We start from the raw sequence: 22,099 nt of genomic DNA, 5'->3' as shown, positions 1-22,099 counted from the left end.
GAGCCAGTGTTGTCCGTAGTCACCTCCAAGGTCATGTGGCCGGCAGAGCGGTACCTAATGATCTACTCGCCAGAGCGGTACCTATTGATCTACTCACATTTGCATGTACATCAGAGAAATATACTGGACACCAACTGGTACAACTCTCAAGTAGTTTCCAGTTAGAGAACCCAAATTTTTCAGTGAGTTAATAGGCTAATCAGTGCCAATTTCCACATTGTATGATTCCAGCTGCCTCTTTGGACCTCATTACAGAACACCATAGCCTTTAACAGAAGTTTGTTTACTTGTAATACCAAACCTTGGGTGTATTTTCACTGCACAGCAATTTTCACTGCTATTACCTTCCTGCCGGAGCGGTACCTATTGATCTACTCACATAGTCTAGCTTACTGTTGACCTATTCATCCCGAAAGACAGTTGCATCTGTCGAGTAGGAAATTTAGGTACCGCTTTATAACATCATTAAAAAAAACCTTCCTGCAGCCTGCAGAAGAATGAGGAAGTACTCCATCAAGGACTTGGTGTCACAAGTGGACGGTGAAGCGACAGCTCCTCCTGTGGCCGGAATTGAGCATACCCTCATGAAGCCGGAAACTGGAATGTTAAATTGCCTCTGTGTCTCTCTATATATGTCGTATTTCTAATGGCATTGAATGTTTGCCATGTATATGTGCATTGTGATCCGCCCTGAGTCCCCTTTAGGGTGAGAAGGGTGGAATATAAATACTGTAAATAAATAAATAAAATTTGCATGTTTTTGAACTGCTAGGTTGGCAGAAGCTGGAGCTGACAGCAGGCACTCACCCGGCTCCCCGGATTCGAACCTGTAACCTTTCGGTCTGCAAGTTCAGCAGCTCAGCACTTTAACACACTGTGCCACCGGGTATTTAGGACTTGACAATTTTCTACCAAAAAGTGGTGATAGTGAAGTGATGGCACTGAATCTTTGTCATTACAAAGAATAATATAAGGTATCCAGTATAAAGAGCTCACTTTTCAAGTTGTTAAAATACTGATCCCATGTGTGTCTTCATTAAATCAAGAATTTGAGTCCTTGGGTGCAAATGAAGGCAGTCGTAACTTCATCTGGTAGTGTGTATTTATGTGACAATTCAGGCCTTTTATATTATCATGGCCTCGTATGCAAAGGATAACAAAAGAACACAGAAATGAAGCCAGAAAACATAGGAGGGGGAAAACACACCCAAAAGTATTATTGTGAGTACAGAACATGAGACTTGTTGGAACAGAACTTCACAATGAGGTTTCTCTTGGCAACTCAAGTCTCTCTAAACCTGAGGCTGCACAAAAAAAAGACAGTTCATTCCACGATTCTTTCAAACTTTCTGATTCTACAGGGGAATTAGATTAATAGAAATATATCTTAGGTATAGAGCCAAAAAAATTAAATAGGTGTTGTAGGAAAAGCGGGGAAAGGTATATTGAAGGTCAGATAGACAGGATGTTGCGGACGGCGTTGAGAGAAGCTAAGCAGCTATTTTTCCACGGAGAAGAATAGGAAAGGCTTCCATATGATACATCCAGGGTGATGCTGAATGGTGTGCTTGTGTCAGTGCAATGCTCCTCAGGATATGAAATGGCTTCAGGCCTGGGCCACATCATAGGTTCTGTAAAGGAAGGGGACAGAGTTCAGATAGGAAATGTATCAGAAGGAAGTTCACCATCCAGACCTGGCCTAAGATACTGGGATGCCTGAAGTGAAAGACTGGGTGAAAGTGTCTCATAATGTGCTCAAGCCCCTGGATGCCCATTAATGCTGCTTTAAACTCCTACCATTGGTGGTTGTCTGATATTATTACTATTGATATTAATACTGTTGTATAAACCTTTGTTTTAACTTCTGTTTTATCATCTTCTTGTGTTTTAAACTGTGTGTATTGTTTATGTATTTGTGCTGTTACTTTTGTAACATTGTGAGCCGCCCCGAGTCCCCACAGGGAGATGGTGGCGGGGTATAAATAAAGTTTTTATTATTATTATTATTATTATTATTATTATTATTATTATTATTATTATTATTATTATTATTATTACCAGTACCACAAATTTGTAAATTGCCTCCTCAATTTTTTTTAAAGGAGTGCAATTTCAGGCATGTTGAAAAACGACACAGAATGTGATTTTCTGCTTCTAGGCAGTGGGTTGGACTGGATGGCCCATGAGGTCTCTTCCAACTCTATTATTCTATGATTCTAAACACTGCACATGCATGTAGTGAGATCTTTGCTTCTTCCAAATACAGTAGAGTCTCACTTATCCAACGTTCTGGATTATCCAACGCATTTTTGTAGTCAATGTTTTCAATACATTGTGATATTTTGGTGCTAAATTCGTAAATACAGTAATTACTACATAGCATTATTGAACTACTTTTTCTATCAAATTTGTTGTATAACATGATGTTTTGATGCTTAATTTGTAAAATCATAACCTAATTTGATGTTTAATAGGCTTTTCCTTCATCCCTCCTTATTATCCAACATATTCGCTTATCCAACGTTCTGCCGGCCCGTTTATGTTGGATAAGTGAGACTCTACCGTACCTCTATTTTCATCACCACCTCTCTCAAAATGATGACAGTTTCATTTCCTATTACAATTTTCAGACCAACTGCATAGGAAAATGGAGATATTTACTTGGGAGGAGCTGCAGCTTGGGGAGGTGTGGGATGACTAGGAAATTGATCCTCGCACCTACAAAGTTGACCACCGCTAGACTAGATGCTAGTGCTCCCTTTTCCGTATTCAGATGTTGAGTGGACTGTTATTTGAATATGTAACTGGAGGACAGTTGTTATCAATGGTGCTATGGATTTTGAAGAGGCACAAATACAAGGTAAAAGAGCAAAACCTGGTCGTGACCACCTTCCATCTGGAAATCTATGCCAGTGGTTCTCAACCTGTGGATCCTCAGTTGTTTTGGCCTACAACTCCTAGAAATTCCAGCCAGTTTACCAGCTCTTAGGATTTCTGGAAGTTGAAGGCCAAAACATCTGGGGACCCACAGGTTGAGAACCATTGATGTATGTTCTCAATGCGAAAGACCATGTAGATCCAGAATAGGTCTTCACAGTCATTTATGGATCCACCACCAAGACTACCTCTAGAAGACAATCGTACGTGATTATGAGTGATCAACCATGAGTATAACAATTGACAATTTGCATCGTCCTTTATATCTGAGTGCAGCAAACTAGTTTAGATGGAGAAGGCAGGAAGGTGGCCAAAGGGTTCATGAGTAAGAACCAGGGGTCTGCTCATGGTTCACTTTGGACTTTGCTAAGTGAGGCAACTGTCACATTCTGCTTCTTGCAAGAACTGATGTGGTCCATTTATCTTGGGAGTGTTGAACTTCACATGCTGGGATCAAGTCAGTTTCTCTGGGCTTTTCCGAATGGCTGTGGACATTTCCCCATGGCTTCATTGTTGGTGGTTTCTCAGCTTTTGGTTTACGGCATCCCAGTTTGAAGAAGCTGACATTGCTTGCCCAATGCTTGGTTGTGGCACAAAAAGCATTGAGCAAATATATACTGGTATTTTTGGTTCTGCCCATTTACTCTGCCCATCTGTGGAATGCAGCCTCCAGGAACCTTTCTGAAATTGAATATGGGCTTTGTGTGAAAGGAGTTCCTTGGCTTTTATTTATATACTGCCATTCAGCTTCATTCAAGAAATAATAGATTAGAAAAAGTGAAAGGGAGTCAGGGTGGATGGCATCCTACCTTGCCCGTTTCTTTCCACGGCATCTTGGGAATTTCCCATGTTTACCGCCTGGAAAAGGAGAAAGAACAAAGAGTTACAGTGTCAAGAACCAAAGGGAAAAATTGGGCAGCCAGCGATGCCTAAGCAACCACAACCCAGACTTCTCGGAGATAGGAAATGATGTTGTGAAAGTAATATTGCCAGATTTTCAAAATATCAATTGAAAGGTATGCCATCAGGAATGAGCCAATAACAAATTTGTTTTCTACCTAAATAGCAAACGACAGTATTGATTTCAGTACAGCTAGCTATGTATTGCCTATATTTGTATATTCCACAAAATACCTTTCTTTCTCTATGAAGGATCCACACCCAACATACCAGATTGTTTTCATATGTGGCTCAAAATCCTTAAATGCACAGGTTAGCCTCCTCTCTATTCTTTTACCAACAACCAAAATCACTTGATTCCTAATTGGTTGTAGGTTTTTTTTTTTTAATAATGTGCATTTGGAGGTAAAGGTTTCCCCTGACGTTAAGTCTAGTCGTGTCCGACTTGGGGGTTGGTGCTCATCTACATTTCTAAGCCGAAGAGCCAGTGCTGTCCATAGACACCTCCAAGGTCATGTGGCTGGCATGACTGCATGGAGCGCCGTTACCTTCCTGCCAGAGCGGTACCTATTGATCTACTCACATTTTCATGTTTTCAAACTTCTAGGTTGGCAGGAGCTGGGGCTAACAATGGAAGCTCACCCCACTTCCCAGATTCGAACCACCAACCTTCTGGTCAGCAAGTTTAGCAGCTCAGCTGCACCACCACAATTCCACACTTCTGTAAGATCATTTCTAACATAATCACTTTAAAACTAATCATATCCTCTTCCATTGTGTTTTAACTTTTTCCCATCAGGTTTTCAGCCTTGTTTTGGCCAAGTGAGTTGCCCTGGGTCCTATGGCAATACTCAATGAATGAATGAAATACACTTGTTACACTGTTTCCACCCTCATAACACAACTGAAATTTCGGATGCATTCATGTTAGATGATTTCAGATGCATTCATGCCAGTCATCCATTCTTACAGGTGAGAATGAGAATGCCAAGGATGAACAAGATGGCAGCGGCTACTAAACCCCATTTGCGCAGGAAGTGGTAATCTGCAATAGGAAAAAAACAAAACAAAACAAGAACAGAGCACTTAATACAAACATCAAATGGTATGCTAAAATGCATTAATGCTGGTGGAAAAATGATGTCTGGAACAAGAGCCAATTCTTAAGGTTACTTAAAGACATTTGAAATGCTCAGTGTTGGGTGCAGGTCCCATCTCACAAATAAGCTCACTTTGAAGTTTTTTTTAATCTTGTCAGAAGCAACTTGAGAACATACTGCAAGTTGCTCCTGGTGTGAGGGAATTGGCTGTCTATAGAGACCTTGCCCAGGGGACGCCTGGATGTCTTACCATCCTGCTGGGAGGCTTCTCTTACGTCCCCACAAGCTAGAGCTGACAGACAGGAGCTCACCCCATCTCGTGGATTAGAATCACCCACCTTCAGATCAGTAACCCAACCTTCAGGTAAGCAGTTCAGCTGGCACACGGATTTAACCCATTGCACAACCGTGGCTTTGAGGTAGACAAGCTTTACTTTAAAAAGTAGGAACAAGCTACTATACTATACTACTAGCTGTGCCCAGCCACGCGTTGCTGTGGTTAGGACTTTATTTTTCTTTTATTTTTGTTGTATGAACGTAGAGGCATGGATGAGAGGTTGTGCTGTCAATTTTCGAGGTTGTGGGGCATTTAGTTTAGTTGCCGTGATTCCATTACTCTTTTATATATAGAGAATACTATTCTCAACATCACAGCGTTTATAAACTAAACATTTCTAATTCTTTGGTATTTTCCCATTAAGTGTAATGTATGTTATACAGTTTATTGTCTTTTCTTCCACTGGTGAAATAATTAAAACATCTCATTCCCAGTTCTCCATCTTTCACATGAGAAAAACCTTGGGTCATTTTTACCACCAGAAAACCACCAAACGGTCTAAATCAGTGGTTTCCAACCTGTGGTCTGTGCACCACCAAAGGTCCCCAAGAACTAAAATATGGTCCACAGACTCACAGTTAGCACACCATTGCAATGAGAGTGACAGGTCTCGCTAAACCCTCTTATAATGCCAAGGTAACAGAAATGTTGGGAAGAGAGAGGCTGACTACCTACGACAACAAGCCTCCTGACTGCTGCTTCTCCTCCTCCCTCCACCTAAGCAGAGCCGTTCCATGTGGCACTTGGAAGTTATTTGGGGTGCTGATTCAGAAAATTGCATTGGATAGACCACATCAGCTCTAGATTATTAAATATGATTTTATGTGAGCGAGCAGATGGCAAATAGAGGGCGACTACTGGATGGCATATGTTCTATATCAGAAATTAGAGCTGATGTGGTCTATCCAATGAAGTTTTCTGAATCGGCACCCAAGATAACCAAACTGAATCTAAAGTTGACCAAAACCTAATTAGTAACCCTTTTGGTATTGATGTTGGGGAGTGGTCCCTGGTCAAAAAAAAGTTGGGGAACCACTGGTCTAAATATTGCATCTCCATATTCCTAACGAAAGAAATTATACTATCGTCTGCTGGGAAATTAGTTTCCAATAAGCATTTTTCTCATGTACTCTTAATTCCCATTACATATAAGTGAACTAATGAAATATAGAATGCAAAATACTAACATAGCCTGCATATGGATACCATGCTGCACTACAGCATGTGTGAGATATCTAAATTAGCCAATATGGTATACATAACATATATCAGAACCATAGAACAAAACATATAAAACAGAGACACATGCAGGGCCGAGGCATATGATCCTGACACCCAGTATTTCTCGCAGTTGTGCCCATAGTATTTTTTTTTTTTGCACTATGATGGTCTCTAATCAAACAAATTTTGCTACTCCCAAAGCCTACAAAATCTATTTTCCAAAAACAAAGCCAGCAAGGATGAAAAAATACCAGGAGAAGGCCTCATTTATTCCAAACCCTCAATAGGAAACAGAGCTGTCTTTTAAAATCTCTTAAGCATCACTTTCTTCATCTTGGGACTTACCATAATGGAAAAAATCTTGGTTGTAATCTATCTGTTCAAGGTCTGTGAAAATAAAAAAGAACGTTAGATGGAGAAAATGCAAATTTTGCTATCATGAAAATGTCAAGATATGATCCTCTGCATATAAATGATAGCTCCAGTTCCTAATGCATCATATATAATTAGCTTCCTATATGTGGATATTTGTTAATATCTAGACACTGTTGAAACATATATACAGTACAATCCCCATATATGCAGGAGATATGTTCCCAGACTTCATGTAGATATGTGAAACTTCAGACCCTAAGCAAATACTATTATTTTCAATGGAAAGGGGGGTTTATTATTTTAGGAATGACTGATATGAATTTTAATAAGAACCAAGAGATTATATTTAATTACTTTGTAACAGCAGCCATAATAGTATATGCAAAGAAGTGGAAATTAACAGAAACACCAACTAAAGAAGAATGGATATTAAAAATTATAGATATAAAGAACATGTATACACTGACATATTACTTGAAGACTCATCATGGTAAACCAAAAAAAGAAACAGATTGGACATTATTGACAACTTATATAGAACAATAAGAACTTATTACAAAATCATAATGCCGGAGTGGTCGTATAATGATAACAAATACAAAATACTCTATCACCTAGAAGAAAAGACGGGAAGTACATTTTCTTTCTTTCTTTTTTTCTTTTTTCTTTTGGTTTTAATCGGGGTTTTTTTCTTTTTTTCTTTTTTTTCTTTTTCTTTTTCTTTTTTTAATTTCTCCTCCTCCTTATCACACACACCCTTTTCACTATCTTTTCTATACTTATTATTGTTCTCACTTATGTTCAAAAACACTTAATAAAAATATTTTTTTAAAAAGAAAAGAAAGGAGGGATTATTCCTCCTTTTCAAGCCATCAATATACCTGCTTTCATCTTCTGGTCATCAGGTGGCACTTCAGGTGTAGTAACTCCTGGAAAAGACAATGCAGAGATGCCATTCGGTTAAGTTGGGAATGCCAAAGTCGCTTGGTCTCTCCCAGTTTTCTCTCCCAGTCTTTCTCACGGCTTGTTTCTAGTGCTCACCTGCAAACCTTGTGGCCTTCATATTGTTCGTGGTGACAATGCCCGTTGTTGGTGTTTCAGTCACAGCTGTCACTGTAGTTATCACTTCATTTGCTTTTGTGATTTCGATTATAAGCCAAGGAAAGAATATTAAAGAAAATGTAGAGGTGAGCCAGAATTCCTTAGGAAGAAAAAATATTCTGAGCTTTGGGGACAAATAATATAGACTTGTTTTTAAACCAACCCTTTAACTACGACACAAGCATAATATTAGTGGGAAGGCTGTCTCCACTCAGGTATGACTAGGTAAAGGTTTTCCCCTGACATTAAGTCTAGTCATGTCTGACTCTGGGGGTTGGTGCTCATCTCCATTTCTGAGCAAAATAGCCGGCATTGTCCGTAGTAATCTCCTAGGTCATGTGGCCAGCATGACTGCATGAAGTGCCGTTACCTTCCCACCAGAGCGGTACCTATTGATCTACTCATATTGGCATGTTTTCGAACTGCTAGGTTGGCAGAAGCTAGGGCTAACAGTGGAAGCTCACCCCACTCCCTGGAGTTGAACTCTTAACCTTTCGGTCAGCAAGTTCAGCAGCTCAGTGGTTTAACCTGCTGCGCTATCAGAGGACTCTCAGGTATGACTACGGTTGCCATATTAGCCAAACCTGAAAAAGATCCTGATAGCAAATCTGGAAGGACTGTATTATTTATTTATTTTATTTACAGCATTTATATTCCACTCTTCTCACCCCGAAGGGGACTCAGGGCGGATCACATTACACATACAAGGCAAACATTCAATGCCTTTAACATAGAACAAAGACAAGACAAACAGGCTCCGAGCGGGCCTCGAACTCATGACCTCCTGGTCAGAGTGATTCATTGCAGCTGGTTGCAGCTGGCTTGCTCTCCAGCCTGCGCCACAGCCTGGGCCTGTAGTGGGGCCAATATTGTCACGCAGAGTACAGTTATAGCCAGCCAGCCATGCCTTCTGCCAAGATACTCCATGTTATTCTCCACCCCTGATGAACACTGATCATCAGTCCTCAGTGGTCTATTTTAGAGGGTATTTCCCTACTCCTGAACATTTTTGCCCTATAAATATTTTTGTTCTTCTGGCACTTTGAGAGTTCTTGCTTTTGCCTCCCTCTTTTACCCTGATGATGCCTTTAGGCTACAAAAGTACTGAGGCTTGGGAGATACATCTATGCTGGCTGGGAAGTACTTGGTCTTAGTAAGAGACCAAGAGAGCTCCAAAGCAGTAACCTTTCCAAGTTCCACACAGAACTGAGATCAATATTATTAAAGGATTCCAGCCCGAACATGTTCTCTTCCACATACCATTTGTTGTCTCAAGTTCTTGCAGGAAGTTCAGCTCAGTTCTTGCATCTTCCAATCCCTCTGCCATATAAGATGACGCTATGGAACAGAAAAACTGACTTAGATGGACTTGGACCGTAAAACCAGGGCAGCTCTTCTATTGGTTTGAATTGCCTAGTGTGTGTTTTAACCTGTTTTTTTAAAAATGTTTTTAACTTATGTTTTTGGTTGTTCTGTCTGCTTTTATTTTGTATACATTACCTGGAAGCCATCATGGGATAACAGGTAATATTCAAATACCAAAAGAAATGTGTTGTCGAAGGCTTTCATGGCTAGAACCACAGGGTTGTTATGTGTTTTCTGGGCTGTATGGCCGTGTTTCAGAAGCATTCTCTCCTGACATTTCACCCACACCTATGGTAAATACCTCACAAACTCTGAGGATGCCTGCCATAGATGTGGGCGAAACGTCAGGAGAAATGCTTCTGGAACATGGCTATATAGCCCAGAAAACACACAACAACACTAGAAGAAATGAAGGCTAGATACCTGTTTCATCAGCCAAAGGATGTACCACTTCTATATACAGTAGAGTCTCACTTATCCAACACTTGCTTATCCAACCTTCTGGATTATCCAACACATTTTTGTAGTCAATGTTTTCAATACATCGTGATATTTTGGTGCTAAATTCGTAAATGCAATAATTACTACATAGCATTATAGCATAATGAACTACTTTTTCTGTCAAATTTGTTGTTAAACATGATGTTTTGGTGCTTAATTTGTAAAATCATAACCTAATTTGATGTGTAATACAATTTTCCTTAATCCCTCCTTATTATCCAACATATTCACTTATCCAACATTCTGCCAGCCCGTTTATGTTGGATAAGTGAGACTCTACTGTATATCTGTTTATATATATCTGTGGAAAGTCCAGGGTGAGAGAACTCTTGTCAGTTGGAGGCCAGTGTTAATGTTGTAGTTAATCACCTTAATTAGCATTGATTAACTACAACATTCGCACTGGCCTCCAACTGACAAGGGTTCTTCTCCCACCCTGGACTTTCCACGGATATATAAACCTTCCTTGCTTAGTTTCTCCATACCTCACAACCTCTGAGGATGCCTGCCATAGATGTGGGAGAAACGTCAGGAGAGAATACTTCTGGAACATGGCCATACAGCCCGGAAAACATACAACAACCCTGTGATCCTGGCCATGAAAGCCTTCAACAACACAATAAGCCTCCTGACTGCTGCTTCTCTTCCTCCCTCCCCCTGAGCAGAGCCATTACATGTGGCGCCAGGAAACGGGGGCACCTTGGTGTTTTTGTTTTTAGGCCTGTTCCTGGGGTTCTTTGAGGTGCTGATTCAGAACATTGCATTGGATAGACCACATCAGCTCTAGATGATTAAATATGGCTTTCTGTGGGCGAGCAAATGACCACCACTGGATGGCCTATGTTCTGTATCAGAAACTAGAGCTGATGTGGTCTATCCAGTGCAGTTTTCTGAATCAGCACCCCAAATAACCAAACTGAATCTAAAGTTGACCAAAAACTGATTCGTAACCCTTTCGGTACTAATGTTGGAGAGTAGTCCCTGGCCAAAGTGGTCCCTGGTCAAAAAAAGGTTGGGAACCACTGCTGTAAAATGATCTTATTTCTCTATCCCAACTCATGGACATTAAAATAGAGACCCCCCCCCCCCCCCCCGCCTTGCCACCCTGTTAACAAAAGAAGGAAACAGCATCACAAATTGCTAAGAACAAGTTGTCACAGAAAATCCTTGAAGTGTTTAAAAATGAAAAGCAGCCTGAAGATAGAATGGAAATGCAGCACAAGGAGAAAACACTTGATCCTTTCCTAGTGAATGTTTTTTCACTTAAAATCATGCACATATTCAATGATTGTTCTCCTTTCATTAAACATCTGAGCATGTCATAGGGCAAGATACTCAGATGGTAAGGGAAGCAAATACCTTGAAGGAAGGAGCATGCAGAGGCTAGCTGCACTACAAACAACTACAGTAGAGTCTCACTTATCCAACATAAACGGGCTGGCAGAACGTTGGATAAGCGAATATGTTGGATAATAAGGAGAGGTTAAGGAGAAGACTATTAAACATCAAATTAGGTTATGATTTTACAAATTAAGCACCAAAACATCATGTTAGACAATAAATTGGACAGATAAAGTAATTCAATAGGCAGTAATGCTACGTAGCAATTACTGTATTTACGAATTCAGTACCAAAATATCACGATGTATTGAAAACATTGACTACAAAAATGCGTAGGATAATCCAGAATGTTGGATAAGCGAATGTTGGATAAGTGAGACTCTACTGTATCTTTGGGCTGGCATGTAGATGCAGCCTTTCTGCAGAGGGCAAAATACACAACCATATAAGACAAAATATCAAGGCTGATAATCCACAATATCTGTTTTGAACTGGAATATCTGAGTCCACACTGCCATATAATCCAATTCAATGTGGATTTTATGCAGCTGTGTGGAAAGGGCCTTGGCCATATTGGCCAGAGATTATTTACCAAGCCATAAAACTCACATGTTGAAAACAACTGGGGTTCCATTGTGGCTCCATCTGCAGCATCCTCCTCCTGTTCAACAACAGAAGCTGGGCTTACTATAAAATCAAAGCAAGCATGGAGTCAGTCATCATACCATGGCCATGAACATCTTCAGACATTAATGGACCAAACCTCTGCAGACCAATATTTTTCCCATACCCCCCTCCCCCCTTTTAATTTTAGCAGTCTTTAAGATTCCTTAAAACTTTTGGATAGATTCCTCTTCCATACTAGTAGTACTATTTTGGCTACTGAAGTGAAATCTACAAGCTGAGGTTCAATGGTGTAGATCAGGGGTCCCCAAACTAAGGCCCGTGGGCCGGATGCGGCCCTCCAAGGTCATTTACCTGGCCCCCACCCTCAGTTTTAGACTTCGCCTCACCCAAAGTCTGAAATGACTTGAAGGCACACAACAACAATCTTACTTAACTTGACTATCTCATTGGCCAGAAGCAGGCCCACACTTCCCATTGAGATCCTGATAGGTTTATATTTTATTTTTAAATATTGTATTGTTCTTTCATTTACTAATATTGTGCTATGTAATAATTGAATATATTGTGCATACATATAATATTGATACTAATATTATAATGTAATACAATATAATACTAATAATTATACAATATAATAATAATTATACATTATTGTTTTTATTGTTGCTTTTATTGTTGCTTTTATTGTTTTTATTGTTATTTTAAAGCCAAGTGTATTGTTTTAATCTATTTTTGTAAACCGCTCCGAGCCAAACCGGGAGTAGCGGTATATAAGTTTAACAATAATAATAATAATAATAATAATAATAATAATAATAATAATAATAATAATAATAATAATAATATATTAAATGTAATATTACTAATAATATTACGGTAGTGGTATAGGACAATATAATAATATATAATGTTAATATTGTGCTATGCCAATAATATAATAGACTGGGTCTATTATATACAGTAGAGTCTCACTTATCCAACACTCGCTTATCCAATGTTCTGGATTATCCAACACATTTTTGTAGTCAATGTTTTCAATATATCTTGATATTTTGGTGCTAAATTCATAAATACAGTAATTACAACATAACATTACTGCGTATTGAACTACTTTTTCTGTCAAATTTGTTGTATAACATGATGTTTTGGTGCTTAATTTGTAAAATCATAACCTATTTTGATGTTTAATAGGCTTTTTCTTAATCTCTCCTTATTATCCAACATATTCACTTTTCCAACGTTTTGCCAGCCCGTTTATGTTGGATAAGTGAGACTCTACTGTAATTGAATATATTGTGTATACATATAATATTGATACTAATATTATAATGTAATACAATATAATACAAATAATTATACAATATAATAATATGAATGATGCATTATATATTAAATGTAATATTACTAATAATATTACGGTAGTGGTATAGGACAATATAATAATATATAATGTTAATATTGTGCTATGCCAATAATATAATAGACTGGGTCTATTATATAATAGACTGGGTCAATTGACAGACCCAGTCTTTTGAACTTGAACACACCCATTTGTATTTTAGAATGTTTTTATTAATGTTGATGTAAGTTTATTTATTTATTTATTTATTTATTTATTTACAGCATTTATATTCCGCCTTTCTCACCCCGAAGGGGACTCAGGGCAGATCACATTACACATATAGGCAAACATTCAATGCCTTTTAACATAGAACAAAGACAAACAAACATAGGCTCCGAGCGGCCTAGAACTCATGACCTCCTGGTCAGAGTGATTCATTGCAGTTAATTGCAGCTGGCTTGCTCTCCCACCTGCGCCACAGCCCGGGCCCAGTTAATAATTTTAATCTGATTTATAGTGTATTGTATAATTTTTATATGTGTGTTTATTGTAAGCCGCCCTGAGTCCCCTCTCGGGTGAGAAGGGTGGGATATAACTGTTGTAATAAATAAATATATAATATAATATATTGTATGTACATACAAATTGTAAGCTGCTCTGAGTCCCCTTTGGGGTGAGAGAGGGTGGGGTATATATGTAGTAAATAAATAAATAAATAAATAGTTGTTGGGTTTTGGGGGTTTTTTTGCACTACAAATAAGACGTGTGCAGTGTGCATAGGAATTTGTTTGTATTTTTTTTCAAATGATAATTCGGCCCCTCAACAATTCGAGGGACCATGAACTGGCCCTCCACTTAAAAAGTTTGAGGACCCCTGATGTAGATGAATGACAATGAATTACCAATTTCTAGGAGGGCTTCCACACAGCCCTATATCCCAGAATATCAAGACAGAAAATTCCACAATATCTTCTTTGAACTGGGTTATCTGAGTCCACACTGCCATATATTCCAGTTCAGATAATGTAGGATTTTATTCAGCTGTGTGGAAGGGGCCTAAGTGACTACTCTATAAAGTAGCTCTGACTCATCCAGCTTTGAGAAGGATATCCCTAACAACAGGATGACTCATGCAAGTCAGCTCAGGTGAAAAATGATAACTTGTGGAGAACATGGATGTGCACCTTCATTGTTGTCTATTGCTGTAGAAGTAATAGTTGGAAACACTTAGAAAATGTAATGAAAAGGCAACATCTCACCTGCATCCAAAAAAGTTGTAAGGCTCATAAGACCAAGCAGAAGAAAGATCTGTGAAATAAATACAGAGATATAGTCCGTATTATTCAATTGTTATGACCCATAGTCCCAATTGTGAATATCCAAAATACCTCCAGTGTGGACCAAATGAGATAACATCATAAGTTGTTAGAAGGAGGAGGACCAAAATATTTTGCTGCTTAAGGCAAAAAAAACAAACAAACCCAAGATATGTTGTCAAAGGCTTTCATAGCTGGAATCATTAGCTTGATGTGCATTTTCTGGGCTGTATGGTCATGTTCCAGAAGCATTCTCTCCTGATGCTTTGCCCACATCTATGGCAGGAATCCTCAGAGGTTGTGAGATATATTGGAAAACTAAGCAAGTTAGGTTTATATATCTGTGGAAGGTCCAGGATGGGAGAAATAATGCTTGTCTGTTGGAGGCCAGTGTGAATGTTAGAATTAATCACATTGATCAGCATTAATGGCCTTGCAAGTTTCATTCCTGCCTGGGGGAATCCTTTGTTTGGAGGTGTTAGCTGCCCCTGATTGATTCAAGTCTGTAATTCCTCTGTTTTCAGAGTCTTGTTCTTTATTTACTGTTACTGTTCTGATTTTAGAGTTTTTAAAATACTGGTAGCCAGATTTTATTCGTTTTCATGGTTTCCTCCTTTGTGTTGAAATTGTCCACATGTTTGTAGATTTCAATGGCTTCTCTGTGTAGTCTGGCATGATTATTGCTAGAGTGGATACTGGGTTACCGGTACAGTAGAGTCTCACTTATCCAACATAAACGGGCCGGCAGAACGTTGGATAAGCAAATATGTTGGATAATAAAGAGAGATTAAGGAAAAGCCTTTTAAACATCAAATTAGGTTATGATTTTACAAATTAAGCACTAAAACATCATGTTATACAACAAATTTGGCAGAAAAAGTAGTTCAATATGCAGTAATGCTACGTAGTAATTACTGTATTTACGAATTTAGCACCAAAATATCATGATGTATTGAAAACATTGACTACAAAAATGCATTGGATAATCCAGAACATTGGATAAGCGAATGTTGGATAAGTGAGACTCTACTGTATATGGCGGTGTGGAAGGGCCCCAGTTCAGAGTACATATTGTGGGATTTTTCTGCCTTGATATTCTGGGTTTTATGGCTGTGTGGAAGGGCCCCTAGAGAAGTCCTTTGCATGCAAACCTTTCAGGATAGCAAACCAGAACCCGTATCATTATAAACCTTCCCAGGCTTTAAATGACCTTTTTTTGCCTCCAGTCTCTGATCAGAGATAAAAGAAGAACAGAATTTTTAAAAATCCTAATTAAGTTAGAAAACAAAAACTGCAGAATTGGTTCCCCTTGTTTGTATGGTTTAAAAAAAATCTCAACAAATGTGAACTAGTGAATTATTCTGAACAGCTCTTTCCAAGCTCTGTTAGAGTAGGAACTATATTCTGGTATTCTATTCCCCAGGGTTGTTAGCACTTAATTGACCTTCTGCTAGGAAACCAGACAGTTCAGCTCAAACAGATGCCTGATGCTGCCTTCATTGGATTTCTCCTTTCTTCAGTATGACTGTACAGATGCATTCAGCTTCCAAACAACATTTCTTATCTTTTCTCCATAGAAATGCAAGTTTCTCATCCTAGAGTAGGCAGTGTTATAGGTAAAGATAAAGGTTTTCCCCTGACATTAAGTCTAGTTGTGTCTGACTCTGGGGGTTAGTGCTCATCTCTATTTCTAAGCCGAAGAGCTGGCGTTGTCCATAGACACCTCCAAGTTCATGTGGCTGGCATGATGGCATGGAGTGCTGGTACCTATTGATCTACTCACATATACATGTTTTTGAGATTGGCAGAAGCTGAGGCTAACAACAGGAGCTCACCCTGCTCCCCAGATTCAAACCGCCAACCTTTCAGTCAGCAAGTTTGGCAACTCAGCGGTTTATCCTGCTGTGCCACCAGGAGCTCCTAGGCAATGGTATACTTGATATGAAAACAATGCCTGTAAAAATCACACCAATCCAAAAAGTGGCTGTCAATTTTTTTTATCTTATTGGAGAGGGGATTTACAGTGCAATCTTATACGAACATAATGTACAGCCATACTGTAGAATTGATGTAATTTGACTCCACTTTAGCTGCCATGGCTCAATTTGACAGAATCATGGGAGTTGTAGTTTGATGAGACACCAGTCCTCTTTGTCAGAGAAGGCTAACAACCTTGAAAAACTATAACTCTCACAATTCCATAGCTGTGGGCTTTGGCAGTTAAAGTGGTGTCGAACTGGATTAATATAAAGTGTAGATGCAGCCTTGGAGCTCAGTAAGCTGGTATGGAATGACAGCTACTCTTATGAAAAGTAAATCAAACCTCACAACCTCTGAGGATGCCTGCCATAGATGTGGGCGAAACGTCAGGAGAGAATGCTTCTGGAACATGGCCACACAGCCCGAAAGACACACAACAACCCTGTGATCCTGGCCAGGAAAGCCTTCGACAACAAATCAAAGTAAGTTGTGCAAATTTGTGAACCTATCAGAACACATTTTTGCACAACAATGAAAGACGTATACATATTTGTCCAGTTTGCATAATGCATCCTGGTCCCAGACTTTTAAAATGTCCTGTTGCAGAATGTCTGTTTTCTGGATGAAGATTATTTTAGGACAGGACAAACATAAGGCTTATTTATGTTGGTTGCCAGGACAGCATTTTTATTTTCCTGACAAGTTCATGATCTAGGATGGCACGTGCAACAGTGACCCTCCAAATGTGTTGGACTGTGACTCCTATCAGTCATTCTTAGTAGTAAGGAATAATGACGTTGTCAGCCTCACAGCGACTATAGTTGCTTATCTCTGGCATACAATAGGTCAGTTATTTTTACAATGAAAATCTGTATGAAACAATCACATACTTGACATATTTTTCCATATAAAGGAAAATTATTGACAGTAATTAAGAGAATAATATAAATTGAAAAGTATTGTCCGATAGTGTGCAAATGGAATCTAATTCTTAATAAGCCTATTTAACAAGAAACTGTTTCTTGGTCTGTCATTTAATACATTTACACTGTTTGCGTTCACTTTTTAAAACCACAGAACCATCCCATCACTAGATACAACAATCCCAGTCACCTCTTTTGAAATCTGATTGAACATTGACTTGTTGTAAATATACAATAGCATTTCACATTGATTGTCCCCATGTAGGTCCTTGTAAGATAAAGGTAAATGTTTTCCACTGACATTAAATCTAGTCGTGTCCGACTGGGGGTTGGTGCTCATCTCCATTTCTAAGCCAAAGAGCCGGCATTGTCCGTAGACACCTCCAAGGTCATATGGCCATGGGCATGACTGCATGGAGTGCCGTTACCTTCCCGCCGGAGCGGTACCTATTGATCTACTCACATTTGCATGTACATCAGAGAAATATACTGGACGCCAACTGGTGCAACTCTCAAGTAGTTTCCAGTTAGAGAACCCAAATTTTACAGTGAGTTAATAGGGCTAATCAGTGCCAATTTCCACATTGTATGATTCCATCTGCGTCTTTAGACCTCATTACAGAACACCATAGCCTTTAACAGAAGTTTGTTTACCAAACCTTGTGTGTATTTTCACTGCACAATTAAAACACTCCGATCCCACTTTCTTAGCTATATCTTATGGAATTCTGAGATTTTTGATTTCAGACAGACAGCTTCTCTAGTGCTACAGATCAGGATTAGAGACTTTGAAGTCTCTCCTGAACAAACTGCAACTCCAAAGATCATGTAGTTTTGGAATCATGGAAGTTAAAGCGGTATCAAACTTCTAACACTGTGCCACGTGAGTCTCCTTGTTCAATATTCTACCACTACCAAATACAAATGAAATGTTACCATATATGGACAGAATGGTGAAAACAATTGCTGCAAAAGCCACAAGGAATAACAACCACACAAACATACATGCAAGAACCCTACCCTACAAATTGCCTTCTGGTATTCTAGGTGACCATCTCATCAGCCTGATGGACATTTCTTCCTCAGCAGCTCAACTGAGGTCTCAAGCTCTCGATCCAGTCTCCAAAGATGGAAAAATACTGACATTTCCTCTCAACAGAAGATCTACTTCTTTGACTCTGAGAGCTGCTGACATGGTTGCTTACAATGGCAGAAAATTTCAAAAAATGTGAGGACCGTGATGCAGATATCTGAGCAGGTGGTGCTGAGCTATCCAGCCATTCTTCTCTTAGAAAGGAGTCCCTTAGAGCTCATTGTGACTGCCTCACAAAAGAAACGTTGGTGTTTTTGTTAAGCCTCTCCTACTGGATTGGATCCAGTCTTCTGTAGTCCCAACATTGCTGACATTAATCAGCCACCCCCTCCTTCTTGGCTTTGTGACAAAAGCCGAATCCCTTGTTCTCCTCTCTCCCACACTTAACAATCCCACGGGCTCATACCAACGCTCCAACACTTTATTACTTTCTGTCTACTTTTAGAAACAAAACTTTGTGCAGAGCATGGAAAAGTTAAGTTTCGAGATGGCAACTAGACCAGAATCTCCCAACCGATGGGGCCGGCAACGGGGTTCGAGGAGCTGTATTTGGCTGTGTGTGCCCTATATCTCTGCCCAGAATTTATAACACTTTGTCTTAAGTTTCTCTCCATGGTTGGGAGCAGAGGGAGTCTTTGGGTTGTTGTATGTTTTCCGGGCTGTATGGCCATGTTCCAGAAGTATTCTCTCCTGACGTTTCGCCCACATCTATGGCAGGCATCCTCAGAGGTTGTGAGGTATCACAACCTCACAATGTCTGAGGATGCTTGTCATACATGTGGGCGAAACATCTGGAGAGAATACTTCTGGAACATGGCCATACAGCCCGGAAAACATACAACAACCCTGTGATCCCGGCCATGAAAGCCTTCGACAACACAAAGGGAGTCTTTGAGAGTGAGACCATGGTGGCAACAAAAGTGATGGGGCATTCAACATATAGTTTACCCACCTATCTTACACTCTTTTCCCTATTTTATTCTTCCTCGCATCCTAATCTTAATTGGGGACATGTGGCTTTCATTTCCAAAGGCCTCACTCTTGTACCGACAATTCCTTCCCAAAGTGTTAACCCCTAGCAGAAATCTGGCTGGTAAGTTGTTCCAGAGACAGGAAATAAATGGGAGGAAGGATGTAAGTTATTATTAGAAGGGAGACCTGGGTGGTCTGGTCTACGCTAAAGAGACCGAGGGTCACTCACCTTCATGGCGGATGCTTCACAACACCAGGCGTGCGGCATGCCGGGCATCGGTGAGGGAACGAAAGGCCCCACTAGTCATTTCCTCTTCTTGCCACTTCCTGGCACTTATGGAGTGGGTGTGAGTCACAAGGCACGTGTTCCTACATTTCCAAGTGTGTGGGTATATATAAAGTCCGGCCAGTGGCGTGTGTGTGTGCTCCAGGGGAGCATTTTGCAGAAGTACCAGATCTCTTTGTACATGACGGCAGGCTGTAACCAAATCTAGAGCCATTTATAAGAACAAAAACAACCTTCTGCTTTGTACGCTTGGATGAGCAGCAAAGGCCACGTGGATCGTCAAGAGCCATTAACTGGAACCAATATATAAACAGCTGGAATTGCCCACAGAACAGATTTCGGAGTAAAAAACAAAACAAAAAATGGGAGTCTGGAAAACAAAAAATGGTAGTCTGGTACAAAGCTAACCAGGTGGAAATGGAAACTTATAAGGTAGGTACCAGTGTCTATGTTGGGGACCTAAAAGCAGATATGCCAAGACACCTAAGAATCGCGTTCACCAGGGCAAGATTCAAACAAAGGGAGTCAATGGAGAGATATGGCAGATTCAACCACATCCCATATGAAGAAAAATTATGTATTTGTGGCACCCCTGAAGTCGAAAATTTGAACCACACTTTGCATAATTGTAACCTATACGAAAAAGAAAGGAAACAATACTTATGACCTTTTATTTGTAATAAAACCAGCTGGGACATAGCGGCCAAAACTATATTTTTATTGGCTGGTTATAACCCCATTGTGACAACAAAAGTGGCCCTGTATTTTCTTAAAGCTGCTAACAGGAGATCGGAGTAAATATATCAGAATGGGGTGCAGTGTACGGGAGATGATGATAGTTGATGCATACATCTATGGCTAAGCTACATTGGCACCAAGCTGGCAAATACCTGTATATTTGTATTTTATTTTAAGTGAACCAGATGTATGTTGTATTTTATGTTTGTACTGTCTGTGCTTGATAAGGCCAACTGGCTAATCAATAAATTGTTGTTGTTGTCTATGTTGGGGAGAAGGCACAAATTGATACCCAGGTTGTAAACACAGCTGCCACCATTGAAAGTTGGCAGAATTTTTTTTCAGTCCAAAAAAAAAGTGACATTTTCAAGTTTTTCTACTAACTGCTTGCAATAGAATGAAGCTTTTTTTCAAGAGTGAAACCCCGGTGGTGAAGTGTGTTAAAGCGCTGAGCTGCTGAACTTGCAAACCGAAAGGTCGCAGATTCAAATCCCGGGAGCGGAGTGAGCACCCGCTGTTAGCTCCAGCTCCTGCCAACCTAGCAGTTCGAAAACATGCCAATGTGAGTAGATCAACAGGTACCACTCCAGCGGGAAGGTAATGGCACTTCATGCAGTCATGCCGGCCACATGACCTTCGAGGTGTCTACGGACAATGCCGGTTCTTCGGCTTAGAAGTGGAGATGAGCACCAACCCCCAGAGTCAGACATGACTGGACTTAACGTCAGGGGAAACCTTTACCTTTACCTTACCTTTTTTCAAGAAAAGAAAAAAGGCCTTTGACTGCAACCGCTATGTTTGTTATGTTCACGCTGCTGTATGATGTTTTGACTATTGATTGTTTTTGCACACATGTTGGAAACCGCCCTGAGTCCTCTCAAGGAGATGGAGTGGTATATAAATAAAGGTCTATTACAGTAGAGTCTCGCTTATCCAACCTCTTCTCATCCAACGTTCTGTATTATCCAACACAGTCTGCCTTTTAGTAGTCAATGTTTTTGGAGTCAATGTTTTCAATACATTGCGATGTTTTGGTGCTAAAACACCAAGATTACTACATAATCTTACAGTGTATTGAACTGGGTTTTTTTGTATTGATTTGTTGTAAAACATGATGTTTTGGTGCTTAATTTGTAAAATCATAACATAATTTGACATTTAATAGACTTTTCCTGAATACCTTCTTATGATCCAACATTTCCGCTTATCCAACATTCTGCCGGCCCATTTATGTTAGATAAGCGAGACTATACTGTATTATTATTATTATTATTATTATTATTATTATTATTATTAAAGTGGTATCTACCAGTTGCCATCTATTTGCCCATAAAAAACCATGATGACCATATCCAAGAAACCAGAGCTGATGTGGTCTATCAAATTCAGTTTTCTGAATCAGCACTCCAAATAACTCCAGGAACAAGCCTAAAACCAAGACACCAAGATTTTTTTTTGTTGGGCTATGTTATGTTTTAAAGCCATTCTAAACTAGTATATCTCTCGTGCCTCATGGAGTTGGTGTAGAATGTCAAAAAGTAACATTTCTAACTAATTTGCATGATCAATGTGTTGTCAAAGGCTTTCATGACTGGAATCACTGGGTTGTTGTGAGTTTTCCGGTCTGTATGGCCACGTTCCAGA

General features: G+C 39.6%; 1 protein-coding gene across 3 annotated transcripts; it reads right to left on the bottom strand.

Moving 5' to 3' along the window:
• Positions 1-1,188: 1,188 nt before the first annotated feature.
• fxyd5 (FXYD domain containing ion transport regulator 5) lies at positions 1,189-19,806 on the bottom strand. Of its 3 annotated transcripts, none has more exons than XM_003224959.4 (10): positions 19,661-19,805; positions 14,407-14,455; positions 11,788-11,865; positions 9,232-9,309; positions 7,912-8,004; positions 7,752-7,799; positions 6,841-6,882; positions 4,808-4,882; positions 3,747-3,795; positions 1,189-1,631 (listed from the first exon to the last, which is right to left on the bottom strand). In XM_003224959.4, exons 1-10 carry the CDS (start codon positions 19,706-19,708, stop codon positions 1,607-1,609), a joined length of 585 nt encoding a protein of 194 aa, XP_003225007.1. In that variant the 5' UTR covers positions 19,709-19,805; the 3' UTR covers positions 1,189-1,606. The 3 variants fall into 3 exon arrangements, with proteins under 3 accessions (XP_003225007.1, XP_062818694.1, XP_062818695.1); XM_062962624.1 differs by lacking the exon at positions 19,661-19,805 and adding an exon at positions 18,387-18,658; XM_062962625.1 differs by lacking the exon at positions 4,808-4,882 and having other exon boundaries at positions 19,661-19,806.
• Between the last annotated feature and the right edge of the window lie 2,293 nt (positions 19,807-22,099).

Source organism: Anolis carolinensis, unplaced genomic scaffold (genome assembly GCF_035594765.1).
Source record: "Anolis carolinensis isolate JA03-04 unplaced genomic scaffold, rAnoCar3.1.pri scaffold_10, whole genome shotgun sequence".
Classification (NCBI taxonomy): Eukaryota; Metazoa; Chordata; class Lepidosauria; order Squamata; family Dactyloidae; genus Anolis; species Anolis carolinensis.
This window is presented reverse-complemented; position numbering and strand designations above follow the sequence as displayed.